The sequence below is a fragment of the Phaethon lepturus genome, unplaced genomic scaffold (assembly GCF_000687285.1).
Source record: "Phaethon lepturus isolate BGI_N335 unplaced genomic scaffold, ASM68728v1 scaffold57702, whole genome shotgun sequence".
NCBI lineage: Eukaryota > Metazoa > Chordata > Aves > Phaethontiformes > Phaethontidae > Phaethon > Phaethon lepturus.
In genome coordinates this window covers 1-8527 of record NW_010522328.1, presented here as the reverse complement: position 1 = coordinate 8527, position 8527 = coordinate 1, and the positions used below count along the sequence as shown (strand labels likewise).

Below are 8527 nucleotides of genomic sequence, written 5' to 3'. Positions count from 1 at the left end.
TTTTCAGCTTAGCAGTGTCACAGAGTTTGTGTAATGCTTTCTGTTTCTGAAGTTCAGCGACTGCTAGTAGTTGCACCCGTCACTCTGAATTGTATTTCTGTACTTCAGCATATACAAAATAGATGTACAAAATAAATACCTGTTCATTTCATTAAGCCCGGGATTTTCAAAAGATTGAGGAAGTCGAACTCCTCAGTCCTATTCATCGACTTAGGAGTCTGCCTTCTGGAGGACACTGGTTTCACTCTCCATCTCTGGCTCGTGCACAGAAACACTCACAGATCAGTATTTTTGTCTCCTTGGTGCTATGCAAGACTTGTCTTTTTGGCTAAAAGGGCTGCGAATATGCAGTCCGAAATACTAATGCATCTCAGCAATTAATAGTCTTTCACCTGGGAAAGCTTAATCTGCTTTTCCCTGGCCGGTTTTCCCTGCCCGCCATCAATGTGAAATATGAAAAAGCTTCACAAGAAAAAATCAACCGATCAAAACTCACAGATGCACAAATAATATTTTAGAAAGCAATTCATCTGAAGGTCTCTTGACAAAGGGGATTATGGAACTGAAATGTAATTATCTTGGCATTTAAGTTTCTATTTCCACCATATGGTTTGGTTCACATATTCGATTGCAAAGTTTTATCATTCAAAACAGCCTATAGGTCTCTTTTTCATTGCAGACACAAGGCAAGTACAGCCGTCTCCGCCATGGTCCTACGACCAGTCCTACCAGTACCTGGGCTCCATCGCCACCCCCTCCGTGCACCCCGCCACGCCGATATCACCCGGCCGGGCTAGCGGCATGACCTCCCTCACCGCAGAGCTTTCAAGCCGGCTGTCAAGTAAGTACCTAAAAGTTAGTCCCCCCGCACCAGGCCTCACCAAAGCCTCGCGGCCGACTCCAACGCAAAGCGGTTGCAATGTCCAAGGGCGCTGCCGCAGCTTTTCTGCAGTCGCAGTGAAGCCTATGGCGGGGCCCCCGCGGCGGGCCCTCTGCAGCAAGCCTGCCCCGACACTTTGCTGGGATTTGTGCAAAGAGTAAAGAAATATGGTTTGGGGCCCAACATCTCATTGTCAAAAAAAGGAAACAAAAAAAAAAGAGGAGAAAGCAGCACTTTGAAGATGTATGGAACTATAAAAATAGTTTGGAGTGCTGAAGAGCTGTCGTATCTGCCAAGAAATGAATGCCACAGATATTTCAGTTCTGTTTCCTTCCCTTGCTCTAAATTCAGACCAGAACGCAGCAGGTTATGGGTGGACACACTGGCTGCAGGATGGTGGGGTTTGACATTTTAAGTGTTGCACTGGATTGTCTTGTTACATCTCTGTCAAATTGTACTGCAGCGCTTTACAAGCCAACATAAAAATATAGCATGGAAGTGAAAGCTACCCCCCTGGTTTCCACCATGTTCAGCTGACCATCTGCTGACTCTAACCCACACATATTGAACCAATATGTGTCTGTTCAATGGCAGGAATTTTCTTAAAATGAATGAGCGCCATATAATTCAAATTTGCACACGGCTTTTTCAAAAATATCTTCTTTGGCGGCACATATTGCTCTCATTTGAATACTCAGGGCTTCTTCTAAGATCAGAGAGAATCACTTGAACGTGCTCCAGCCTGTCCTATTGTTGTCATATAGAGCCTGCTTTGAAAGAGTCACAGGAACGACGACCACCAAAAGTAAATTATTTGTTAGGTCTGGGTGCTAATGACATCTTAGAGCTAGCTGAAAACACAGGAAAACTTTCAGAAGAAAAAAAGAAAAAAGACATTTCTTGTTTTAAAAAAGTCTATAAAAATTCTCATTTTTCATTGACACACTATTCTTTTAAAATGGAAAGACTCCTTTTTACTTTCTCCCCTGTGTTTCCCTCCCTTTGCACTCCTTTCCACTGGCAAAATGCAGAAACAGAGAAAATGGAGGGTGAAAAAAAGATCTCCACAGCAACCAGAAAATTTAAAATCAAACAAATTATTTAATAATTTTTTTTACTTAGAAAAGTCATTTTTCCTGACAGAATTGTTTTAAAGTAATATTTACCAGCTATTTTGATTTTCAAACCATATACAGGTTTGAAAAGCATGTGTATATATATGTATATATGTGTACACAAGCATGTGTACTTGTAGCTATAGGTACATGAATCAGATTAAATGGAGATGTTAATGAAATTTTATCTTTACCAGTGTGCCACACTGAGGTGAAACCCTTCAGCCTTCAACTTGCACACAAACTAAGCATTCGTCATTGAGAGGAAAATCTCTTCCAATCCCAGAGAAGGAGAAATACAGAGCATATGCACAATTCACCTTATTCGCACCGTAATGAAAGCCTGAGCACTGACCTCATCACCGCTCAGAGGTGTTGCGTCGTTGTTGCTATCCTCAGGAGTGCAGCTGAGGTCGCACTCAAATAAGTGAATGCACTCAATATTGAAACACAATATTCTTTGCATTGCCGTAGCGCCCGAATGTCCTCATTGTGTACCAGGGCCCTTATTGTGCTGTGTACGGCAGGAGCACCAAACGCTTCCGTGGTGGCTGCCCCCTAACAGAAGATGTCCACGTATGCATGGAGTAACTGCACACCGTGTTTCTTTGGTGGTGAGCATGGAGGTAGAGCACCAGCACTAGGGCTTGTGTGTGCTTTTTGTGCCCGTGGTCAAAGTGACTTACCTTGGGGCTGGCACAGTTTCTCCATGATTTGTGAAGAAACCTGGAAGAGTTTAATTTGGTACATGGAGGCTCATCTCTACACATCTTAAGGGTTTTTTATGATGCTTCTGAAATGTTACTGCTATATTAAATGTCATTCAGTATTCCCAGAAAAATCTTTCACAGTATTTTCTCTCCAGTCCCACTACTGTCACACACACTTGCCGTCTACCAAAGAAATTTCTCCTTGTCAGAACAAAGAGCAAATTTGAGGGGGTTTTTTAGGCCCTACCATCTAAAGACACGGTGCCTCAAAAGAAAAAGCAAGGATATGGCACATATTTGAAACACCTTGACATTAAGTTTCATTATTCTGCTTTTTGCCAAACTGGGCAGAAGAAACCCTCAGATGATAAGTGATGTGTCCAGGCAGTTTCAAGAAGCTCAGTTTCTTTCTCAGGAATGAGGTGTGGAAGTATTGTTTAAAATCTGGCAGGTTGTCAGATGCCATCTTCAACCTTAGCTACTCTGAAGGTCCTGCCATTCCATAGCATAGTGTAATCTTGCCATGCTAACTCTGAAGGTGAGGGATCTAGGGGAATGAGATCTGTTAAGGGATCCCATTAATCTTCCAGAAAAAAATGGAAGGCAAACTCAAAAAGGAAGCATATAGTGTGCGTCAGAGCTTTTCTAAGAAATTTATAGAAATTCATCAAAGTGTGCTGGCTGTGTCATTGACAAGCTTTCAGAACTTGGCGCTGGAGTGTGTCTGCTCTAGCTTTAAATCCGGTCAGAGCCAAGAGCTTTGTTTTCTCTCTGTTTCTTCTCATGAGTATTTCCTTCAGCACATGGCTCCTCTTCTGCAGACTCCACGCCTTGTCTGACAGAAGAAGTTGTTTTCTGGAAAGATTTTTTCTTAATTATTATAGTTGTTATTTTAATCATGCATAGCTGCCAACTCTAGGGACTGACACCTTCCATTAATCTGAGTCATGATGAAGATCCTTCCTAAAGAGGCCATTATCGGCTCTGCTTGTTTAATCCCGGCACACGAGGGAAGGAGACGGTGGGACCGGGCATACTTCCACTGATGTCAGACAAAGCGGAGCAGAATTTGACTGTCCTATAAAACATTTCACTTAGCAGGATGAGAAAGGCTTCTAGCACACATGAAAGGAAGAAAAAAGGCCAAGCCCCAAATATATCATTCTGCTTTAAAAAGGCAGTACTATTGTTGTCCTTTTTAACATACTTATTAGAGCCAAGATTTTCCAAAGTTAGTAACAATTATGTAGACAATTATATGAGGACGCAGATACAAAGACCTTAAGTGACTCTGATTTATCTTGACTTTGATAGTGTTGAGAGTCAACGGGGAACTGTGCTCCTAAGTGCCGAGAGCTGGGCTGAGCCAGTACCCGAAGGTACTCTCTCCACCCCAGAGAGCTTCCCATTTGAATTGGCAAATAAAACTGGGTGCAAGGAGAGACTATGCAGAATGGGGGTGACTATGCAATTTATATTTAGGTCCCATCGGTGTCCCTGGTGAGTCAAGTGATGCTGGGTAAGGAGCTTGAGATCTGTGTCCCTCTTCCCTCCCACCCGTTGAGGATGAGGACACTCTGGAAGTGTAAATAATTGCATGTGGTGTAAGGTCTCTAAAAGCAAACACATACATGTACAAAACAGGACGAGAGCCTGGCACTCCTCTTTAATTGCTGCTTTACTGGAATTAATCCAAAACATCCAGATCTACAAGCATTACAACTACTGCATTAAAAAGCAGGTGAGGAATAGCTCCGTTCTGGCCACTTTGGTTAACCGTAGACCAGAGTTTGGATGTTGGTTATTGCCTTGAACAGGTGAACCTCCGTTCTGCCAGCTCAACAGTTCTCTGTCTCCCTTCCCCACCACCCAGGTGCTTCTGACTTGACTGCGTTCAGTGATCCCCGGGTGGGAATTGACCGCTCCTTCTCTGCGCTTCCCTCCATCTCCGACCCTCGGATGCACTACCCGGGAGCGTTCACCTACACGCCAACACCCGTCAGTTCAGGGATAGGAATCGGTATGTCTGCCATGTCCACGGCCACAAGATACCACACTTACCTCCCACCTCCCTACCCTGGCTCATCACAGGCCCAGGGCAGCCCCTTCCAGACCAGCTCGCCCTCCTACCACCTCTACTATGGAACCTCCGCCGGCTCCTATCAGTTCTCCATGATCTCGGGGGGAGACCGGTCCCCCCCACGCATCCACCCGCCCTGCACCAACGCCTCCACGGGATCGACGCTTCTCAACCCCAACCTCCCCAACCAAAGCGATGTGGTCGAGGCAGAAGGGAGCCACAGCAACTCCCCCACTAACATGGCGACCACAGCGAGGCTAGAGGAAGCAGTGTGGCGACCATACTGAATAAATTTTAAGTGGTTATGGGCCAGGACTAACGTGCTTTCCATTTCCCGGTGCCCGTAGGTATCCCATAAACACCTCTCTTGCTTATGGGCCCTGCCATGTTCATACATCACTTTGAGAAGGAAACCCTCCAGAAGCCAGCACTCCCAGGAGCGGTGGCCCGTATTAGCCAGCCCCTGGTGAAGCGATGTCGCTCCAGCAAAGCGTCCCTCGCGGGAGGCTGAGCTTCTGGAAAGGAGGACGCCCGAGTTGGTGGTCCGGAGGTAGCAGGGGTGGGTAGAAAAGTACCCAGCCTGTTTCCAGGCCTGTGGCTTTCTAACATGCCTGGGCTTGAAGGTCTCCACAGCCCTAAAGAGAGTTTCGGTTCACTTCTGTTTTCAAGACTTAAAACCTGAAAAAAAATCATAGTGAGTTTACTGCATCTTATGGACGTATTAACTGTAAGGAAGTATAGGAAGATTCCCAGAGGGAAACTGTGAACGCTTCTGTTTTAGCAATGCTGTGAATGAGAGGTTTTATATGTTGAACTTCGCTCTTTCTTTTTTTTTTTTTAAACCATGTTGTATATTCCAAAGAATATGGAAATTTTTTATTGCTGGGGTTTTTTTGTTTTGTTTTGGGTTTGTTGTTTTTGGTTGTTTTTTTTTTTTTAGGATGCAGCTCATCCTGCTTTGCATCTAATTTGTTTTATTTTTCTTGGCACCTTATAAATTGCAAAAAAGAAGATTTTACTCTTTTTTTTGTTTTAATCATGCTTGCTTCTTTCTTGCTTTGTCAACTGAAAGAATCAGCCCCTTTTCCAATGAGTTAATTTAACTTTTTTCTCTTGGACTTTTTTTTTTTTAATACAACGGCTACAGCCTTGGGTCATTTTCAACTACTGTACTACTTTGATGAGTTCATTGATATTTATGCTTGATATTTAGACTTTTCTTATTTGTTGATACTATTATTATTTAAATATGCCTATATTAGAAAAGATCAGCAATTGCCTTTTTTGGTAGCAGCCACAGTCAAATTTATCACATTGAAAAAGCCTGGAATAACGATGGGTAAAGTGACCTCCTAATTACCTAGAAATATTGTTTACAATTATCTTACTCTCATTTTACTCAGCTAACTGGTCTCAGATCCTCAAAGGCATTTAAGTGCCCAACTCCCACTGAAATTATTTAGGCACCAATATCCCTGCGAATTTCTGTGCCTTCCCAGCCAGTGGAGTCATCTCTCCCTACTCCTTCCTCACTCTTCGTCACCAGTGGTGACCCTCAGGATCAGTAATTAGGGTGTACATATTTCATGAGGCAGACTCAATATTCCCTAACTAAATACAACCCCATATGGCCCCCATTCTGCTCACGAGCTTGCATGGGCTTCCTAACAGTGCCGGTGGAGGCCTCCTAGTCTTTCAAAAGTGAAAGCCAACACTCAGTTAGCATGGCAAGGGTGAAGTCCTGGCTCCAGTGGAATCGGTGTGAGATTTGCTCCCGGCTCAGAGGAGCCAAGATTTCTGTTCAGTACAAAAGCCACGTTCCAGTGCGCTGGAAAATAGATCAGTTTATGCATCACAAAATAACTCAGACTGAACAGGGTTGTCAAGCTCATCTGGAAAGCAGGCTAGCAAAGAAGGGGCCTTAACGGTTCCTCCATCAGCATCTTCTGAGGGAAGAGGAAGGGTATTTAAAATTGGTGCACAAAATATTCTGTTCTGTAGCAAATATGCAAGGCTTATATAACAGCATGTTAATACAGAGTCGTCATCATTGCCCATCGTCACAGCATAAACATATCAGATGTCACTGTAAAGTTTATGGCACTATTTTATTTGAGGGTTTGGTCTGAATGCAGTTGTTGTACTACTCACTAATTACAAACTGCTGATGTTGACACGTGTGCGTTCCAAATTAGCTGATTATTATTTAATGTACCTCTTAAATGAGTGAAACAATTGCAGGTCAACTCAGAGAGTATTTGAAAGCAGGACTTCAGATCAGTGTTTGATGTTTAAAAAAAAATAAAAGGATTCAAATTAAAAAGATCCTTGGCTGCAGGCAGCAAAACAGCTGGACTTATTTAAAACCATTTGTTTTTCAAGTTTTCTTTTTTTTATATGATTTTACTTCTTTGTTTAAGTAGGATGCAGTAGCACTTTGGTATTGAAAAGTTACAAATTGAAGAATTTACATTGTCAATAAGGTCATTTTTGTGCAGAAAATAGGGAGTGTTTCAAGAGATCTCAGCAAACGTTCAAAATGGTTTTGTTAAAACACACGCATGGCCTTGTGCTTTTCATTTAGCATGATATTCTTTATCATTTTCTAGAGTTTGCTCTGAGCAAAAAAGGCAGAAAACATCAAAATTATATCAGAACTGTTAAAGATATATTTTGGAAGCATGGAGACTTTGCTGAATATGAAAATACAGAGACCCTGCCTGTTGTGATATTTACTTAGTTGGAATCTCACCTCTTCAGTAGCCTAAAAAAAAGTCCTTCATCACTAAACGGTAGCTCTGTTGCAGAATCCATCTTACACATTCTCTGTCGCTGTGCACTAAAAACCATCATTTATTGCAGCTCTCACATCTGCCTTGTGACTGGACCACCCAAGTGCATAGTACTGTGAGCGTGAACCCAGAAGTGAGGGAGAGGACCTCAGAGGAGCCAGATGCCTCGCCACTGGGTTGCCGTGGCCGGGTGACTTCAGCCCAGTGGCAGGAGTGAGGCTGATGTGGCTAGTAGACTCCCAGGCCTGTCTGTTGCTGCAGACTGCTTTCTGCTAAAGCCCTTTGCCCCTCTCAGCCCCTAGTTTGTACTACGCACTTTTGAAACTAAAAGATCAGGGATTTACAAGAACGGGGAGTTGGCATCTCTCAGCCTGGAGATTAGACCTAACATTGAACGTTTCTTATGTCTACAAACCTGCTTTCTTTACACTTGTCCTAAAGGTGAAGTTTAACTTTAGGCTCCCTGATACGAACAGGATGAGCAACTGCAGAACTGGCCACCACACTTACTTACCCTGTGTCTTTACTGACATGTAACAAAAACCTGGGATTTCCCAGTGTCTCACGTGTGATAACTGCCAGCAGCTAAACTTTTGAGTCTAACCTCTCTGTGTATGTCAAGCACAGCACAAAGCAGCACCCTCTTTACAGAGGAAAAGCTAGAGTTCATTATCCTCTGCAATTAGTCTGTTTAATCACTATGGGTTTCAGTGTATTCACACAAGTGCTTATAAGAAACCACAGTTTACTCAAATCTATATTTTTGTAGCCATCCTCTGTCCCACTAAGGACAGCAAAGGTCTTCAAGGCTGTAAAAATGTTCTCATGTCATATCCTAAGAGCACTTAGCAGGCAGAAGGAGGACATTTGGATAAAACATTTCTCCCATTCACATGTCTCCAAATTATAGTATATAAGTATATATTTTTATATATATATAATATATATAT

At 43.0% G+C, this 8527-nt stretch overlaps 1 protein-coding gene across 1 annotated transcript; it reads left to right on the top strand.

Moving 5' to 3' along the window:
• The first annotated feature begins 606 nt into the window (after window positions 1-606).
• Window positions 607-5552, top strand: LOC104616076 (runt-related transcription factor 1-like). The gene is made up of 2 exons (XM_010281752.1): window positions 607-841; window positions 4579-5552. Exons 1-2 carry the CDS (start codon window positions 607-609, stop codon window positions 5070-5072), a joined length of 729 nt encoding a protein of 242 aa, XP_010280054.1. The 3' UTR covers window positions 5073-5552.
• Window positions 5553-8527: the final 2975 nt, after the last annotated feature.